The sequence below is a fragment of the Ictalurus punctatus genome, chromosome 26 (assembly GCF_001660625.3).
Source record: "Ictalurus punctatus breed USDA103 chromosome 26, Coco_2.0, whole genome shotgun sequence".
NCBI lineage: Eukaryota > Metazoa > Chordata > Actinopteri > Siluriformes > Ictaluridae > Ictalurus > Ictalurus punctatus.
Window position 1 is genome coordinate 717,917 of NC_030441.2, and position 21,010 is coordinate 738,926.

The following is a 21,010-nucleotide window of genomic DNA, read 5'->3' on the forward strand; positions in this document are numbered from 1 at the left end:
GCTGCGATCCGCGGGGTCCAAGCACCACCACAAACATTGCCCTGGTGGCCATTTTTGTTTAGCGATCATTAGGAATGAAAAAAGATACGTTAAGATAATACTTTATTAATCCCCAGATGGAGAAATTAGGGGAATGGAGAATACAGTTCAGAGATTAGCACAACGATGCAGGACGTCAATTAACTGTTGACACGTTTCTAACGTGCTAAACCCGAATCTGTTAATAAAGGAGCGCCTGGATCTGAGCATGAATTCTCCTGAAGGGCGTCTAACTGTGAATGCATAAAGAAACAGGAATGAGGAGAAAAAATAAAGCATGTAGAAGAAGAAATGATAGATCGGGTCATGAGCTTGGTTAGTATAAAGGAACTAAAACCACAAGTTCAGCAAGTTTTGCAATGATGACATTCCTCGTACACGTCCAAATGAACTTCTGATCACATCTTCTAGGAACTCTTTTGAGGAATCATCCCGAACCACAAAGTGATTTCTTCATATTTCAGCTCCCTCTGATTTTGGAAGTTCTCAGCAATGTTGCGTTCAGGAGGCGCGCTGTTTGCTTTTTTCTGAAAGAAAACTTGACAGAAACGTGAACCCGAGGTGTGTATCGGGACGCGACAAAACGTCTGCGGGACGAAGAAACGATTTTCAAGAAGATTGTGATTTTAAAGTGGAAACAGTGCACGAAGATTTATAAATCTGACATTTAAAGAAATTAATGGTGCACGCGCACTTTCGCTCTAGAATCCATGCGAAGTTTTGTAAATGAGGCCCCAGACCACTAGGTGGCGCACCTCTGGTCAGTCCAAGGGACGTGTAGCTAACCAAGGTACAGTACCTGGGCTACAGGATTGGTTCCGGACCTCCAGGAAAGGCTTTCCTGAATCCCAGAGAGCCAGGTCTGTGTTTTTACTGGGTTTGCAGGATACCACCGGAGATGAAAATAAGATGATGCCAACGCGTAATTTTTCCAGAACACGGCACATGGAGGTACGTCGAAGGGCGTCGGCTGTCTTGTCACGACACGTGGTGCATGAAGGGAACAGAAACGTGTATAAGTTGTCAGTACTGGATGTACATGTATATATTATTTACTGTACTTAATATTAAGTTGAATATACACAGTACACTGTGTGTGTAAAGGTTCTATAAGCAGCTCTTGTTAAGACGGAATATTAACAGAAAGCGGATAAACGCTTTTGCCTTTGCATCACGGAGTCTTGCTGCTTGCTCAACATAAAGGGACTGGAAAGTTGTGCAGTCCTGCAATGATGCCAATTACAGAAGTGAAGCTAAAAGTTCCACAAGCTACTTCTAATAACTTCTACACATCTTCTGGGAACTGTTTTTGTACATTTTATTTGCAGCCGTGGATCTTCTGAGTAATCCTCCTGACCCCCAACATCCAGTAACAGAGCTGTATACACTGACGCTGTTTCTAATCACTGTATGAGGCGCGCAGTAGGTTCTCCTGGAGTTCCAGACATGTTTGGAGCTGTGTGTAATCGTTTCATGTGGCGTCGTGTGTTCTTTATATCGTGTGTGTTCTTTCCTTATCTGTAGCTTCCTGTTTGTAGGAGGACGGACACAGTAACGTAGCTCTGCTGATCACGCCTGCCTCGTGTTGTCTGTATAAAGTCTCTGACTCTGAGACTCTTCTGCACTCGTCGTTCAGTGAACATTGTGTTCTGCTACGTCTGCGTCCATCATGAAGCTCCTCAGTGTGGTTCTCCTTCTGCTTCCACTCTCGCTCTGTTTGGCTAGAGTTGTGAATGATTTTACTCAGAGCTGTCCAGGGTTCTTCGCTAATCCGAATGATGTCGTTTCTCCTCCCACGGTTTTTACTGGGGATCGCTTTAAACGGATCTGTCAAACTCTAAATGATCAAGCTGAATTCGCGACACTTTATGACACGGAGAACAGGATCCCAGTTTACTCAGCATACAGGTTTACCGGACTAATGAAGTGTAAAAGAACGGACAAGTGGTATATTGAACCTCAGGTAAGCGCAACTTACTGTAACTTATAACTTATAACTATTTATTTTATAACTTATGTAACTTATTTTATGATTTTGCTATTTTATGACAAATAATAATAATAATAATAATAATAATAATAATAATAATAATAATAATAATGATAATAATAATAATAATAATAATAATAACGATAATAATAATGATAATAATAACGATAATAATAATAATAATAATAATAATAATGATAACAATAACGATGATAATAATAATAATAATAATATAATAATAATGATAATAATGATGATGATAATGATAATAATAATGATGATAATAATAATAATAATGATGATAATAATAATGATAATAATAATGATACTACTACTACTAATAATAATGATAATAATAATAATAATAATGATAATAATAATGATAATAACGATAATAATCATAATAATAATGATTATAATAATGATATATATAGTGTGTGTGTGTGTGTGTGTGTGTGTGTGTGTGTGTGTGTGTGTGTGTGTGTGTGTTCCCCTTATGTAGCTGGAAGATGGAACCTTGGGGCCAAACATGGCTACTGAGTCTGCTGTGAGAAATATAGTTAATCAGGCTGAGAATGCCGATTACGCCGGGTCTCGCTTACATAAAGGACACTTGGCTCCAGTTTTCCATGCCGCCTCACAGAGCTGTTCTGATGCCACCTTCACTCTGACCAACGCTGCTCCACAGAATCCATCATTCAACAGCGGGAAGTGGAAGGTGACAGAAAGAGCAATGGCTAATTCTCTGAAAAATTATTGCCTTAATAAAAACTGGAGTGCATTTGTAGTAACTGGGGTTGTGCCGGGTAATAATAAAATGAATAACAGAGTGCGAATTCCCAGTCACTTCTGGACGGCATTCTGCTGCCTTGATAACAATAATATACCCATACACTCAGGTGCATATATTGGAGAAAATAGTAATGATTTTGCACCATATCGGAAGAGCGTGCTGGACGTGGAGACAGAGTTAACACAGCTGTATGGGGAACATTTCCGTAACATCATTCCTTTCAAATTCCAGCTTTTTGATGGAAAATGCTATACAGAAACTGAAAGGGCACAAAAGCGTAAAAAGTCCGGCTGTGAGACAAAGAAACGTCGAAAATTGTAAAGAAATTTAAAGCAGGAACGATGTTGAACTAGTGGAAAGTCCGAGTGTTGAATGGTTTCAGCGTCTGTCCTGTATGTTTCCCATTCAGTGGAACAACTTCTACACACATACACTTAAAAAAATGAAAACTAATCAGAAATCACTCATGTGTTGATTGACATGTTGTTGTACTTTTAATCAGTTTATTTCTGTCACTAAATTGGGATCAGATCATTTATCATGAATCACTGAATTGCAGTTTGATTTTCTGCAGAATTCTACATCAATAAAGAGCATCCAATTAAACCGTGTCTCCTCTTACTTACTGCCGTATAACATCTGGAGCATAGCTATGGGACATTAACACTTAATAAATGTATAAAATAATAATAAAAAGATCTACAAACATCTGGACATTCATTTTTGAGTCATTTTTTTGTTTTGTTTTTAAAAACCTTAGATTTCGGGAGGACGTAACTGACTGGTTACATACAAAAAGTTTCTGAACTGGAAATAAATCATGAGGAATTGTGCATTTTAATAAGAGACCACAAAACAAATTCTGGGAAATCCCCACCCTGAGTTAAAAAAAAAAAAGCTCAAGATTATTAAAAGGAAAAATGCCCCACAAAAAAACCCCTCTTAAATATTTATTTGATAAATGTAATCTTCAGAGAGTATTATTTTCATTTATTTTATTTTAGACTTTAAGTAGATTGTTTTTTTTACTGTGATTAATAAAAACTAAAACATTTTTGCTTTACTGAAGGTGTGTATTATAAATCTTGTGCCTGGTCTGTAAAATGTCATGGTCTGCATCATGTCAGCACATGATGGAAGTAATATCCCACACTGCCGGTCATTTTCTCTTCTCCCCTCTTCATTAATTAAAATAAATAATATAAAAATCTAAACTTGAAATGTGTGCAGACTTTTGTCCTTATGCCATAGATTAAACCATTCTTTTAAAAAAAAGTTCTACATATTTTGTTATTTGTACAAGTAAGAAAAAAAAAAAATATTTTAAATAAACTAGAACACGTTTAACGCGTTTTTTTCATGTGATTTCATGGCTCCTTGCCGCTAGGCGGCAGCAGTGTGTGTTTACACTCAGTGACGCGGCGCTGTAACAGCAACAAAGAGGACCTTACTAAAACAGTCCTATTAATCGATTTTATCAAATCGATCAAGAGGTTTTAAAACATTTTACACCTAAAATCACATTTCAGTGCGTTATAGAACGGTTTATAATGTTAAAGTGTCTTTTTAATTTTAGCGTCTGGCTTTAATTCTTGAGTAAAAAGTAGAAATTTATTCAACGAAAATCTGGGTATCGACTTGTTATGTGTTATCTTGGACAGTGTCGAAAACAGCGCCATCTGGTGGTTAGTAAAATAAATGAAGCTGTCAAAAGCCTGTGGAAGAAACTCGGTCAGATGAAGCAGAAATAACACACTGTAGATCATTTCAATGTTATGTGCACAAATAAAAGTCTAACACGTGTGTGTGTGTGTGTGTGTGTGTGTGTGTGTGTGTGTGTGTGTGTGCATGCCTCTAACTATGACTTTGCCCGTCTTTCGATATGCATCTGTCTGTCTGCGTGCTTGTGGGTCTGTCGGTCTGTCTACACACAAGCCTGTCTGTCTGGCTGAGTGTGTATCTGTCTGTCTCCACTTGTGCATGTGTGTCTCTCTGAGTGTGTATGCCTGTATGTGCACATCTGTCTGTCTGTGAACTCAAGGGTTCACATACTTTTTCCAAAAGCACTATGAGGTTTTTTTTTTTGGTTGTTCTCAATAAAGACATGAAAGATCAGAATTTATTTTGTGTTATTATTTTAGGCACATTATATTTGTTAATACTCTTGACTTAGATGAAGATCAGATCACATTTCATGACAAATTTATTCAGAAAACCATGAAATTCCAAAAGGAACACATACTTTTTCTTGCCACTGTGTATATATATTAGTGTGATAACCCTTTGCCTTCAATAATGCCTCAGTAGCCTCAGGTACACTGCGTACAGTTTCTATTACACAGCGCGCGCTGTAGTGTTTGGGATTATTAAAATATTTTTGTCTCTGTACTCCACAGCTTGAAATTTGCACTCTAACAATTCACGTGTGGTCACAGGATACATTCTCAGATCTTAATAACGGATATTTTATACATTTAAGTCAAAACCATTTATAAATTACAGCACTTTTTTTATACATAAGCCCCCTCTTCGAGGCACCGTGAAGTCTGGGACGTTGGGCTTCGCGGTGTTTCTGATTACTCAGGTGTGGAAGTCAAGGAAACCTTTATAAGACTGAGAAATAAGAAAAAAAACCATCAGAGACCTCAGATTGACCGAAATCGACTGTTTGGAACATTATTAAGAAGAACGAGAGAACTGATAAGCTTTGTAGCTATAAAGGGAATAATCGGTGACCAATAGGCCGAGGAAGACCTTCTCACCATAATGATTAGTTGTGGCATTCCGGACCTCCAGGAAACGTGGGAAACATAAAAGGCTTATCCGAATCCCAGAGAGCCAGGTCTGTGTTTTTACTGGGTTTGCATGATACCACCGGAGATGAAAATAAGATGATGCCAACGCGGTGATCATCACACGACTTACAGAAGCCATTTTTCCAGAACACGGCACATGGAGGTACGTCGAAGGGTGTCGGCTGTCTTGTCACGGTGCATGAAGGGAACAGAAACGTGTATAAGTTGTCAGTACTGGATGTACATGTATATATTATTTACTGTACTTAATATTAAGTTGAATATACACAGTACACTGTGTGTGTAAAGGTTCTATAAGCAGCTCTTGTTAAGACGGAATATTAACAGAAAGCGGATAAACGCTTTTGCCTTTGCATCACGGAGTCTTGCTGCTTGCTCAACATAAAGGAACTGGAAAGTTGTGCAGTCCTGCAATGATGCCAATTACAGAAGTGAAGCTAAAAGTTCCACAAGCTACTTCTAATAACTTCTACACATCTTCTGGGAACTGTTTTTGTACATTTTATTTGCAGCCGTGGATCTTCTGAGTAATCCTCCTGAACCCCAACATCCAGTAACAGAGCTGTATACACTGACGCTGTTTCTAATCACTGCATGAGGCGCGCAGTAGGTTCTCCTGGAGTTCCAGACATGTTTGGAGCTGTGTGTAATCGTTTCATGTGGCGTCGTGTGTTCTTTATATCGTGTGTGTTCTTTCCTTATCTGTAGCTTCCTGTTTGTAGGAGGACGGACACAGTAACGTAGCTCTGCTGATCACACCTGCCTCGTGTTGTCTGTATAAAGTCTCTGACTCTGAGACTCTTCTGCACTCGTCGTTCAGTGAACATTGTGTTCCTCTGCTACGTCTGCGTCCATCATGAAGCTCCTCAGTGTGGTTCTCCTTCTGCTTCCACTCTCGATCTGTTTGGCTGTAGTCGTGGATGATTTTACTGTGAGCTGTCCAGGGTTCTTCGCTACTCCGAATCATGTCGTTTCTCCTCCCACGGGTTTTACTGGGGATCGCTTTAGACAGATCTGTCAAACTCGAAATGATCAAGCTGAATTCGCGACACTTTATGACACGATGTACAAGATCCCAGTTTACTCAGCATACAGCTTTGCTGGACTAATGAAGTGTAAAAGAAATGATAAGAACAACTGGTATATTGAACCTCAGGTAAGTGCAACTTAGGTTACTGTATCTTATAACTATTTAATTTATAACTTCTGCAACTTATTTTATGATCAATAATAATAATAATAATAATAATAATAATAATAATAATAATAATATATTTTAATTAAATAATTAAATCATTTTAACACTCACTCATAATAATAATAATGAATAACTATTATTTTAATTAAATTTGAGTAATTGTAAAATAAATACAATAATATTTTGTTTATAAAAAATATATATTATAATACAATCCACAATACTAAACATTATTATTATTATTATTATTATTATTATTATTATTATTATTATTATTATTATTATTATTATTTAAATATCTTTTTTACTGATCCAGTAATGCAGAAATCATCAAATACACATCTAAGACAAAATTTGTATTATGAAAAAATAGAGTACCCAAGACTTTTGCACTGTAATGTGTGTGTGTGTGTGTGTGTGTGTGTGTGTGTGTGTGTGTGTGTGTGTGTGTGTGTGTGTGTGTACCCCTTATATAGCTGGATGGAAACTTGGGGCCAAACATGGATACTGAGTCTTCTGTGAGAAATATAGTTAATCAGGCTGTGAACGGAGATTATAAATATTCTGGCTATGATAGAGGACACCTGGCTCCAGTTTTCCATGCCACCTCACAGGACTGTGCTGATGCCACCTTCACGCTGACCAACGCTGCTCCACAGATCCACTTATTCAACCAGAAATGGTCTGATTATGCAGAGAGTACCGTGGCTAATGTACTGAATACAGATTGCATTAATGTAGGCCTGCGTGCATTTGTAGTAACTGGGGTTGTGCCGGATAATAAAAAAATGAATAATAGAGTGCAAATTCCCAGTCACTTCTGGACGGCATTCTGCTGCCTTGATAACAATAATAAAACTATACGCTCAAGTGCATATTATGGAGAAAAAGATGAGTCTGAAAAAGAAAAGAATGAGTCTGTAAAAGAAAAGGATGAGTTTGTAGTGTATCGGTGGAGTGTGAAGGACATGGAGACAGAGTTAACACAGCTGTATAAGATACATGTCAATAACATCCCTGATTTCCGCTTCACTTTGTTTGCTGGAGAATGTTATACAGAAACTGAACCAATGGAAAAACAATTAGTTGAAAAGCCAGCAAAGCGTAAAAAAGGAACCAAATACTGTAAATCAAATAAACGTCGAAAATTGTAAAGAAATTTAAAGCAGGAACGATGTTGAACTAGTGGAAAGTCAGAGTGTTGAATGGTTTCAGCGTCTGTCCTGTATGTTTCCCATTCAGTGGAACAACTTCTACACACATACACTTAAAAAAATGAAAACTAATCAGAAATCACTCATGTGTTGATTGACATGTTGTTGTACTTTTAATCAGTTTATTTCTGTCACTAAATTGGGATCAGATCATTTATTATTAATCACTGAATTGCAGTTTGATTTTCTGCAGAATTCGACATCAATAAAGAGCATCCAATTAAACCGTGTCTCCTCTTACTTACTGCCGTATAACATCTGGAGCATAGCTATGGGACATTAACACTTATTAAATGTACACTAGAATCTCACAGATATTTTCTGGAGCAAAATAATAATAATAAAAAGATCTACAAACATCTGGACATTCATTTTTGAGTCATTTTTTTGTTTTGTTTTTAAAAACCTTAGATTTCGGGAGGACGTAACTGACTGGTTACATACAAAAAGTTTCTGAACTGGAAATAAATCATGAGGAATTGTGCATTTTAATAAGAGACAACAAAACAAATTCTGGGAAATCCCCACCATGAGTTAAAAAAAAAAAAGCTCAAGATTATTAAAAGGAAAAATGCCCCCCCAAAAAACCCCTCTTAAATATTTATTTGATAAATGTAATCTTCAGAGAGAATTATTTTCATTTATTTTATTTTAGACTTTAAGTAGATTGTTTTTTTTTACTGTGATTAATAAAAACTAAAACATTTTTGCTTTACTGCAAGTATGTGTTTTAAATCTTGTGCCTGGTCTGTAAAACTTCTTGTCAGCACATGATGGAAGTAATATCCCACACTGCCGGTCATTTTTCTCTTCTCCCCTCTTCATTAATTAAAATAAATAATATAAAAATCTAAACTTGAAATGTGTGCAGACTTTTGTCCTTATGCCATAGATTAAACCATTCTTTAAAAAAAAGTTCTACATATTTTGTTATTTGTACAAGTAAGAAAAATTAAAAAAAAAAAAAAAAACTAGAACACGTTTAACACGTTTTTTTCATGTGATTTCATGGCTCCTTGCCGCTAGGGGGCAGCAGTGTGTGTTTACACTCTGTGACGCGGCGCTGTAACAGCAACAAAGAGGACCTTACTAAAACAGTCCTATTAATCGATTTTATCACATCGATCAAGAGGTTTTTGTTGGCTCGAATTTAGCCTATTACCCAAAAACATTTAAAATTCAACTTAGAAGCCAATACTCACATCTACCTCTGAGACCAGTTGGAGATAGAAAAAATACACCAGCCGTGAGTGAGAAGAAGCAAGGGTCCAGCTTTATTGTTTCATTCCACCACACGAGATCCACACCGATGAGAATTCTCAGAAGTGATCCCAATATCCTGAGCTTAAGCTCCAGTATTTATACTGTATTTACACACTAGATAACCCATAGGTTTCCAGAAAAGGCCTATTTCACTTACCCATAGAATTGAAACCAGGGGTTTTAATTTACACATAAAATCAGAACCCAGGCATTTCCAACAACCCAGGAAACAAAAACCCAGAGTTTCTAGTTACCTAGGTTGTCAAAAACCAGGATTCTCATTTACCCAGGTTGTCAAAAACCAGGATTTTCATCCACCTAGGTTGTCAAAAACCAGGATTCCCAATTCCCTAGGTAAAAAAAATGACGTAAGCAAGACGACTAAACAACCGGGAGGGACCTTGGTCTAATCGTTATCTTGAGGGGGGGGGGGGGGGGGGCAGCCACCCTTATAACTGGCTTTCTTCATGGTTCTCTAAAAATTAAGGCTTTCCTTGCGAGACGAGAATCTTCACCATCTGAATCATGAGTAAGTTATATTTTCCTTTTTTTCCTGTATTTCTCGTTTATAATTTATTTTCATATTTGCACTATATTTCTTAGTTTATATATATTTATACTACTTGAAAAGCGGTTTACTGTACTTCCAACTTCTTAATATCATTACAGTTCTACTGTCCTGCATATCCTACTATTCTGTTTTTTATAGAGTTTCTCTATTACTATAAGATTTTATTAAAGTTATTCATGTGTGTGTATGTATGTTGTGTCTACTTGCCCGCACTTGACTGTACGAGTGTGTGTGTGTGTGTGTGTGTGTGTGTGTGTGTGTGTGTTTTTTAGCACTCCTCAGCTCGTACACTTCTTTTTGACTTTTTTTTTGACTATTACTGCTCTTAAATTGCTCGTAATTCCAATCTGTCAATGTCCGCCTAATCCCGCTTCTATGTGTCTAGGTGCCCGTTTTTCCTTCTTCTCCCTCATGTTTATTTTATGACATTTTTTATCCACAACATTTCCCCCTCTGAGGCTGTGAAGCCTCATACACTACCTTAATTAAGCGGGTATCTGTGGAGGAACTGGTTCTGCCGCACCCCATGGCCGTCCCCCGCTAGCTGTTGGAGGATTACTCTAACAAGGCCATAATCCCTGCGCCCGTCGTCCCCGTAATCCAATGGGTCCCTTACATTAACCACTTCTACGCAACACTGATCCGAACAGGAGCTGAGGAGGTTTTGTAGACCTGGTGGGAGACGTGCTAGTGTTGTGCGCCCCGGGGTCTCATAGTAGATTGGCAGCTGGAGAATGGGCCTTAGGACCCCCCTACATCCACTTTGCGCCGGACATGTGTAGATGTACCTAGCCATAACTCTTAACCCTTAACTTACTTCTCCTTTTAACTATGTATATATATATCTCATTTCGAATTTAACTACCTTGATTATACGTTTGTTTGCCTACATCGATTATAAGATTAACTGAGTTCCCCTAATCATTTATTACTACTACTACTGCCGTACGTATGAGTACACTACAGTAACTAACTACTCCACTTGATCTACACGTCCCTATCTTTCTCAACTAGGCCTGTCAGCCCACAGTTTTGTATTTGTCGGGACCTGCAGATTCTTGCTTCCCCTCAAAAACCAAACCCCAGTCTTTCGCAGTCAGGGGTGGGCGAAAAAACCTCTTACGAGGAAAAATTCCCACCCTGCCAGCACCATGTGCTCAGCAGCACCATTATACTTTTCTGTGCCTGATTGCGTCACATTTTTTTTGCCCATCACATTACATGTCATGTCACATATCACAGCATTTTATAACACTCGGCATAACAGTCTCTATCGGCAGTATCCCTCTGTATTCCAGTTGTCTTCGGCTCAAGCACTTTACGTACTGTAGAGAACCACCCTTTGGGGAGAGGTTAGGCTAGCACTTACACCCAGGGTATGGATCATCACATCTTCTTCTCACCCCTCAGGGTTCAGTAGATCTGCAACACAAATGAACATATAGAAAACACCAATAGGTCCCGTTTGTCTCGGATAGGCCCATTACCTTGCCACTACCTTGTACAAACGGGTCCTTGCGCCCCCTTTCCCATCAGTCCTGGCTCATGTCCCGTCTCATGTTCTCGTAGACGCTGGTGTTGCTGCTGTCACTGCTCATTGACCCCTGTCTGTCGCTGCTGTCGCTGCTCATTGTCTCCCGTCGCATGGTCTCAATCACCACCCCCCGTTGAGGCGGTAACGCCTCACCCTTAACAACATACTGGCCAGAAAAGGAGGCTGAGGACATCACCATCCGCTGTGCGCAGGGGATCACACAGCAGGCCACCAGAGCCACAAGGAGAAGGAGGACGAACGGACGCTCCCAAGCGGGTCAGGGTAGCAGTCCAATCTCCAGAAAGAAACCAGGAGAGCCACGGCGGGAGGCGGAGACTAGACCCAAAGCCGGAGTTAGCCGCTTGCTCCGTCTGGAGGGCTTGTAGTTGGCCCAGGACCTTGGAGAGGGCTCCCTCAGAACCAGTGTGCAAAGGGATTGCAGCACAGCACTCGGGACCAATCATTGTACAGACACCTTCCTCCGGGGCCCGCATCTGGTCCAGGACAAAACGGTTCTGAGCAGCCATGAGGGAAGTGGCATGGAGCTGATCACGGACCAGTCCGAGAGCACTCAGCGAGTAGTTAATGAAGCGTTGCTCGTTGTACCACATGTAATTAATCCATGCCACATTGCGGTTGATCTGCACGGCCGGGAGCAAAATAGACGCTACACCACTGCCAACGGCCTCCATGGCTCTGTAGCGAGCAGGAACGCCAACGGGGGTACCCCCAAAGTCAAGATGGATGGTCTCATCAGCAGCCCAGTCAGAATAGTTCGCTGCATCAGCGTCACGGACATACTGAGTCCATAGGGCCACGTCGCGGCGTGAACGGGACCGGCCGGATGACGGTCGGTCAGCCACCAACAAAACACGGGTCTTACCATCCAACCTAACCGGGGCGCAGCATCCCTGCCACTCCGCAGGCAAGGTCTGGCGTACACGTTGGCCCCCGCAAAACCAGAACACATCCGCAAGGGGAACAGTACCACCACTAAGATCAGGTAGGGGAATTACCACGTTGGGGGTGCATGGGGGTGAATCACAAACAGGGGGTTTCAATTTGCAAATCATTAGCGAACAGGGAGACATTACATCGGGCAGACACATTTCCCACAGGATATACGCCAACAGAGGAGCAGAGGCAGATGGGAAAGAACGAGGGCAGAGACGGTTGGACACGGACAAAAGTCGACACTTGGGTGGTTACAGGGTGAAAAAGGCATGAGGAGCTTGCATTGTGCATCCACGATGGGCCAAAATCAGCAGAAAGGGCCCCAAGGAGGCACACAGTAGGACACAAAAAATCAACAGAATAGGGGTTGGTGAGGCATTCTGTGAGGTTCCCCATAGGCAGCATAAAATGGGGGGTGAGGCTACGATCATGACATACGAGACACGAGCGATCCGTCACAGATCGAGCAGTGTGGACCATCCATGCCATATACATGTTACTCTGCTCCTCCGTGAGCGAGGTGTTAGCGGTAGAGATTGAATAATATTGTAATTTCATTAATTTATGTGTGATCGGAGTTGACATCGGGGCAATGAGGAGGGGGTGGAGAGCCCGGGATGCGAAGGGTGACCCTGTACTATCATGGTAAGAACATGCCGTAGCCGAGCAAAGGAACGGTAGCCACAGGGGGCCAATCGTGGGCAGCTCGAAGGAGCACCTACTCGTCCGTGCCCTACCAGTAATTCTAAGATGTCCTACGCGAATCTCCACAGACCGAGCTGGGGAGAAAGTGAATGAGGCCAAATAGGGACTTCTCCCAATCAGGGACTCTTCATGGGCGAGTCTAAGGAGAGCTAACGCGCACATCGAGTTACGGGAACCTATAGTGGAGCCAGGGGCCGTCCAGGATCGAACACGCCTAATACGAGGATAGAGGGCTGTGCGGGAAGTAGCAGTCGCTAGTGGGCGTAATGTATGATAGGAATCCAGGGCATTTCTTTTAAACATTGGGTCGTAGAAAAAGAAAAAGAGTGCTATTAGCCCTGCTGTAAAAATCAGTTTACCCACATACGTGCTACTATTCTGTGGAGCTTGTTCCACCGGTCCCCTCCGGAACCGGGGGTAGGGGAGTGCACAAGGATTCATGCGGAGACTGACGTTCAGGAGTAAGCTCGGGTAAGTTCAACTGTGCTGCTAGAGACTGTAGCGTATCTGAGTTGATTAGGCTCAGAGGCAAAGCGGGGTCGTCAAGGTCCTGACAGAGAGTGGCAAATGTAGACAGAAAATCCTCCGTTGCTGGGGTTACAACTTCCTGTGGGCAGATAACTACACCCGTCACTTCTACTTGGGGCGTGAGAACGGTGAGGCTACTGGCATCAGACTGAGACAGTCTATCGAGTTTTTCCACAGCTCGCCGCTTATTCTGGGCTCGAGTGCCGTAGGCAGGGCTCAGGGATGCACCCGAATCACTGTCACTATCAGTGAACACCACTGCCCCAGTGGGCTTCCTTGTACTGTCTAGTCTTGAGGTCGATGGTTGTTCGTCGGTAGTGTCTTGCAGTAGCGGTCCCTTACCTGGTTCGGCGCTGCTGCAGTGGTTCAAGTGATACCAGTAATTCCTCCCCTCTACTTTCACAGCCGTGGGGGTTGCAGCGACCACGGTGAATGGTCCTTCCCGACGTCCCGCAAGGGGGCTCTTTCTCTTGAAAACACGAATGTATACCTGGTCCCCCGGTGCCACTAGGCGCACGTCCTCCCGTACCTCGCTCTCTCCATGGACTGCCTCACGAACCTGTGAATACAAATGTCTATGGATTTTGGTGAGGGTTCGCACATAATCCTGCATTTCGTCCTCCAATTGTGCCAAAGACGGCCCTGTGTATGGACCTCGGGTGAATGCCATAGGCATTGGGCGCCCAGTAAGCATTTCATGAGGAGTCAAGTGCGTCATACGATTGGTCTGAGAACGCATCTTCATCAAGGCCAGTGGTAAGGCCTGTACCCAGTTCAGGCGAGAGCTCTCGCATATTTTTGCCAGTTTATTAACTAGGGTACCATTCACTCGTTCTACCATGCCCTGGGATTGAGGATGATACACACATCCTAGCTTATGATCTATCCCCAAGGCAGGTGCCACATTGTCAATGACGTTATTCACAAAGTGGGTACCGTTGTCCGAACTCAGAAAATCTGGAATACCGAACCGGGGAATGACTTCGCGACATAAAAATTTAGCCGCGGTCCTTGCATCTTCCTTGGAAGTTGCAGCTGCCTCCATCCACCTGCTGAAGCGGTCTACTATTACTAGAATGTAGCGCTTCCCTTCTTTCCGGTTGTCTGCTCCCATGTCTACATAATCCATCATTATATGCCGGAACGGTCCCGTCGGCGGGGGAATATGTCCTAAAGGAGCAGTGAAGTTCTTTCGCACATTGTTCTTGATACACACTTCACATCTATTCAACGCATAGTCCACCATACTGGCCAGAAATGGGGACCACCATTCCTGACGGATTTTTTGGATAGTTTCGGTTCTATGGGCATGATCCAAGCCATGGGCTTCTTTGATCAAGAGCGGGAGGTAACTGGCTGGGGCTATACACAATCCTTCTATGCTGCGCCACAATCCAGTACCCGCCTCTTTTCTCGCCCCCCGTTTTATCCACGCCGATACTTCAGCCACACCTGCGGTGTTCTGCAGCTCCACCAAGTGGGCCACATTGTCTACCTGCGGATGCCGCATCGGACTTTCCCCAGGCTGAGTTAGGGCCATCATCTGCCCCGTCATAGCATATAGTAATAGCATATAGTAAATCTGAAATTGCTTCCCCGTGGGTCACGGCGGTCCCATCTGCCCGCTGGAATCCCCTTTGAGCCCAGATTGGTCCAAACACATGGCAGACTCCATGAGCATAGGCTGAGTCCGTATATATATTGCAACTCTCATTACGGCCCAAATTACATGCAGCTGTCAACGCCCGTAGTTCAGCTAGCTGGGCCGAGCAGGGTTGGGGGAGCGGAACACTCATCACTACCTCAAACGTCGCCGGGTTTCGTCGTGCTTCTACTACTGCCAACCCAGCCTTATTGCCCGTATCAGTACGATAACAGGAACCGTCCACAAAATACGTATGCTTAGCATTATCAATAGGGCAGTTCTCCAAATCTGAACGCGCTTTCAAAAATATCTCTGATACCGCTACGCACTCATGGGGTACACCATCTATCGGGGTTACCAGTTTATCGGCCGGATTCACCGTGGTGCACCGTTCTATGGTGAGCTCCGGGGCTGACAGAATGGAGTCATATCCTGTTCGACGGGAGTTCGTTATCACAAAGGTCTGACTCGTTAGGAGCGCATGCAGTGCATGGGTCGTATATAATGTAACTGGGTGCCCCATGGTGATTGAGGACGCTTTCTGATATGCAAATGCGGCCGCTGCCAAAGACCGATAACAGGGGGGCATCCCTTTTTCCACGTTATCAAGAGCCGTGCTGTAATAGGAGATGGCCTGTTTTCCCATCCCTTGTTGCTGCTGGGTTAGGACGGCCGATGCGTACCCCTTTCTTTCGGATACATAGAGGTGAAAAGGTTTGCTATAATCTGGGTTAGCCAATGCAGGAGCGGTCATTAAGGCCATTTTAATATCTGCGAGTGCAGCTAGAGCTTCAGGAGTCCAGACGAGGGGGGCATTTGGCTGTGATTGGTCTGCTGCCTTAATCATATCCCGTAATGGTTGGACCCTTAGCGCGAACTCACATATCCATGGACGACTGAACCCCGCCATTCCTAGAAATGCCAACATCTGTCGCACGGTGGTTGGCTGTGGGGCCTTGCGTATGGCCTCTACATGCTTTGGTGCTATAGTACGGCTTTCTCCCTCTAACACACGACCTAGGTATTCCACCTTTTGTCTACAAAATTGCAACTTTTCTTTACTTACTTTGTGGCCATTTTCGGCCAACATTCTTAGAACCTTTAGAGAGTCGTGCTGGCATTGCTCTTTAGACGCACTACAAATCAAAAGGTCGTCGACATATTGCAAGATGGTGCTACGGCACTCCAGGGCTGAGAGGTCTTGAGCCAGTACCTGATTAAATATGGATGGGCTTTCACAGTATCCCTGCGGAAGTCTAGTGTATGTGTACTGCTGCCCTTCGTATGTGAAAGCAAACAAATGCTGTGAGTCTGGGTGCAGTGGCACGCTAAAAAATGCTGAGCATAAATCTATGACAGTATACCATTTGGTCCCTTCTGGAATGTTCGACAATAGGGTGTGTGGGTCTGGCACTACTGGTGTTTCCGGTATCACAATTTGGTTAATAGCACGCAAATCATGTACTAGCCTCCACTTCTCTGAGTCAGGTTTTCTAACTGGAAAAATGGGGGTATTGCACTGACTTCGCGTGGAGATTAGAACTCCGGCCTCTACCAATCCGTGTATTGTGGGCCGTATGCCTTCTCTAGCTTGCACTGACAACGGATACTGTTTCTGGTAGGGCAACCTTGCATTCTCTTTTACCTTAATCTGAGCTAGGTCGGCGGATTTAACCAACCCTACGTCGGTCGGATGTTTTGTCCATAGCTGTTCTGGAATAGTTTTCAGTATTTCCTCATTGTCCTGATCTTTTGCTGCCTTAACTGCCATTTGTAAACCACTCCGGTCCGTGTTCGTGCATATGCAGACACTAGTGGCCACGGCGGTATCAACTGCTGTTACTGAGATTCGCACAAACTTTCCATCAGGCGACTTGTGCAAGGATGGATTGGTAGTTGGCTTCCACTCTTGTACTTCTTTTGCCTGCCCTATCATTGGCTCTACCTCTTCCCGTTCCAGGCCTTTGGTGACCATGAGTGTGACATGGGGCGCTGTCCCTTCCAGCTGATACCAGTTAGCGATTCTATCTGGGAGCTTTATAATAGCCGCCACTCCCTGTGGGCCGCTTATTATTTCCATGGTTTTAATGTCCATTACTTGTCCCTGTTCCATGTCCTCCCAAAGCTGAGCATATTCCTGGTCTCGTCCACCGTCATCATTTTTAATAGTGCAATATAAAGGGGCCTCCACTTCGGTGCAATCGGGCCGCATGTACTGTAACCATGGTTTCCATTCTGCGTATCTGTGCCAGAGTTCCGAGTTAGCTGGATCGGACATCTCTAGCCAGTATACCATCCTCACATTACGGGCGGTGCTAGGTGGCTCGTGCAACAGTAAGAATTGTGTGGATATTGATTTGGGGAAAGTCACCCAAATCCCAGTCGCTTCGCACTGTATCTGAGCTCCCAACTTACACAGGGCATCACGTCCCAGTAAGTTAACAGGCGCTCCTGGCGAATATAACAGTGGTGCTTGTATTGTCACACCATCCAGAGATAGTTCTTGAGGCTCGGTGAATCGTAAGGTCTGTATTTTTCCTGAGAAGCCCATAGTTTGAATAGCCTTACAGGTGAGGGGGAGCTGTGAACCTTCTTTCCCTATACTTGAATATGTAGCTCCAGTGTCGATCATAAAAGGCGCTTGCAAGGTGTTTCCGATTGTCACTGTAACAGTTGGCTCTTGTTCTGGATGCAGTGTGGTGACGGACTGCATGAGCTCCCCCCCGGGCTTCTCTCGGCCTCCTCAACTCTGGCTGGGTCCCGGCTCCCCATAGGGGCCATACATGGGGCCACCTTGGGGTACTGGGGGTAGCGGTTGACACCGAGGTGGCATTCCATAGCTCTCCGGTGCTCTCGGTCCAAGCACCTGACCTCTTCTTTCAGCCCTATCCACGCGGTCTCCCCAAGTTGGTCGTGGGACACGTGGACAATTTCTCCTGAAGTGGCTAGGATCACCGCATCCCCAACACCCTTCAGTTGCCATATCTGGTCTTGGCAAAACTCGACCCCGTCTGTATCCTCGTCCCGTCCCCCAGGCAGGTGGCATTCCCGGGTGCATGGGGGCCCTCATATGATATATGTAATCCATCTGGGCGGGGTGCAGCATAGTAGTTATGTGTGGGACTTGCTGTTGTGGGTGGGCCTGGTATCCATTGGCCAACAGCATAGGGTCAGCCTGTGCTGGGGCTGACGCTTGTGGATGGGGCACCATCACTGCCGCTTGTTTAATGTGCTCCCTCCTCCGTTCCTTCTCTTCCTGTTTAGTCCTGGTCAGTTCGCCGAGCTGTGCTTTATAGAGTTGGCTCATTAGGGTTTCAGTAGCATCTTTAGCTTCTTTTTTCAGCTTCCTGTGTTGCTCCACGTGATGGGTCACATGTGCCAGAAATGAAGCCCATTCCATTGCGTTGAGCCCCACCACTTCCTCTAACTTCTTCTGTACCTCCCCAGGGAGAGCCTTCTTCAATAGCAGTTTGAACAGTCCCACACTTGCCACTGAATCGTCCCATTTGGCACCCGTTTCATCCCTCCATTTATCTTGAAACTTTTGTATGAAGGTTATCACGTTTTCTTCGTCTTTCAGTTTTATATTTTCAAGCTTCCCAGGGTCCATCTTAGCCGGAAACATACTCCTCACTGCATCCCATATTTCTTGTCGGTATAGGCCAAACGGGATGGCATCAGCCTTGGGGTCGTCTATCAAATCCCTGTGTTCTGCCCCATCGAAAATTTCTTCAGCCCGTCCCTTGCCCACTGTTTGGCAGAAAATGGCTTTGATATCGCCTATCGCCAGGTGCTGTCCTGATGTTTTTTCCTCAAACTGTGTAATCCATTTCTGCCCCCCTTCACACATGTTGGGTAATCGTTGGATCAGGCCCGTTAGGTCCATGAAACTCCAGGGTGCATAATGTAGGGCTTTTCCTTTAACCATGAGGGGCATCATCTGAGTAAGGCTGGGCTCCGACTGGGAGCGGGCATGCGCCAAGCACGCTGTGACACCAGGTTCGAATCTCACTGGGGGCCTCAGGCTTTCCCTGTTCCGTAGTGTTCTAGCTCCGCTAAACTTCAAATCCTCCAAGTCCTCCTCCTCACTGACGTCTTGTTCAACTTTTCCTTCATTGTCTGTTTCAGTCCCCTCGTTCTCAGTCCCCACTTGTTCGTCCAGTTCCATGTCTGAACTTACTTGCTTCTTCTTCTGCTGGTGATATATTAGGACTTTTGAGGCCTTACTCAGGCTTTTCACATGTTTTCCTGCTGACTGGTTCAGTGCTCTTCTCGACCTCTGTGATTTTGACTCTCCCAAACGCGGCTTGTGCGCATACTTATTCTTCACAGCAGTCGCCATTTGGAACGCTTGACCTGCGAGATTCTTCAATTCATCCATTTTACCCACGCCGTATGATATCCCGTCCTCTAGCTGTCGAATCCTGCCCTCCAATTCCTTATCCTCCTCGACAGCATATGGGGAGAGCACCACATCCCCCTCTATACGGACCATCCGCCCCACATTGTCTCTCGGCTCACTTTTTCCTCCTCCTTTGGTATGTGGAGCCCCTCGTGCTCCGTTTCCACCCTCGTGCCCTCTCTCGCTCCGACGACCTTCTTGATTGCCCCTGGTCCCATGCCCCTCCTGCTCCTGAATTTCCTCCAGTTCCTTGTCTTTTTGCTTGTGCACCATCGGCCGTGACCCTGGCCTCGGGGTGCTAGTGCTGGGGGGAATCTCCCTGTGCTCCGGCCACCCCGGAGTGCGGGTCCAGTTTTTCATATACTCCTGTAGTTCCCTGTCCCTCTCCTTGTTGCCTACCTGTGGGAGGTCCAGCCGTGGGCTTTCGCTCTCGACCGGGGTTCTATCCTCGTATTCGGCAGCTCCTTCTTCCATTTTGATACGTTCTCCATCCTCCCGCATGCGATGCCTCATTCTTTGGTATCCGGTGAATGTTCCCTTTATGTCCACCTTAGTTTCCTTCCATTCATCTTCTCTGTCTTCCAGGTCTTGCATCATGTAGAGCCCGGCGGGTGGGGCACTTCCGACAGGTCTCACTGGAGGGCGGTACTGAGGATTATATGAGGGCGGGGCCTCGGCCAATTCCTCCTGAATGGCTTCTTTTATCTTTTTTCCTAGGCTTGCTTCCCTTTCTTCTTTCTTCCGTATCATCGCCTCTGCTCGTTCTCTCTGCCGCCTATCCTTCTCCTTCTCTTCTTTCCCTGCCTCCACAAACCAGTCCACTATCTTCTCTGTCTTCACACATTTCTCCCTCACTCTCAAGCCTTTTTTCTGTTCATTCCATACAACTAATCTCTCTTTCATTATCTGGCATAGCTGTTCATCAAAAGTACCTTCCTCGGGCCATTTCCACACACCACTAGTCTTCTCACTCCATTTTTTACAATAATGTCTAATGTCCTTCTCATCTGTACAGTGTTTGCTTATCACCCTCTCTATCGGGCTCATCTTTTTCTTATATTCAGCCATAACTCTGGTCGTGTCTCACACCTCTCAGCCCTTAAAGTCGGTCGTACACACCCCCTAAATCCACTAAGTTATGCCTCACAGCCAAATGTTTTCCTCCTACCTTGTCCGTTGTTCCCGCCTGCTTAGCCTATCTCGTACCGATTTATGCCCGCTTTTCCCTTCCGTCGGTACTTGGCCCAGCCAGCCTCCCTAGGGACTCACATACACTCAGAGTACATACATTCAATTTACTTATGATGATTAATTAATTAAGTTAAATGATTCAATTACTCTTATAAGTTTTAAGTTTA

At 44.1% G+C, this 21,010-nt stretch overlaps 1 protein-coding gene across 1 annotated transcript; it reads left to right on the forward strand.

Moving 5' to 3' along the window:
* The first annotated feature begins 1,461 nt into the window (after nucleotides 1-1,461).
* LOC128629240 (endonuclease domain-containing 1 protein-like) lies at nucleotides 1,462-3,428 on the forward strand. The gene is made up of 2 exons (XM_053676405.1): nucleotides 1,462-2,002; nucleotides 2,532-3,428. Exons 1-2 carry the CDS (start codon nucleotides 1,709-1,711, stop codon nucleotides 3,141-3,143), a joined length of 906 nt encoding a protein of 301 aa, XP_053532380.1. The 5' UTR covers nucleotides 1,462-1,708; the 3' UTR covers nucleotides 3,144-3,428.
* The last annotated feature ends 17,582 nt before the right edge of the window (nucleotides 3,429-21,010 follow it).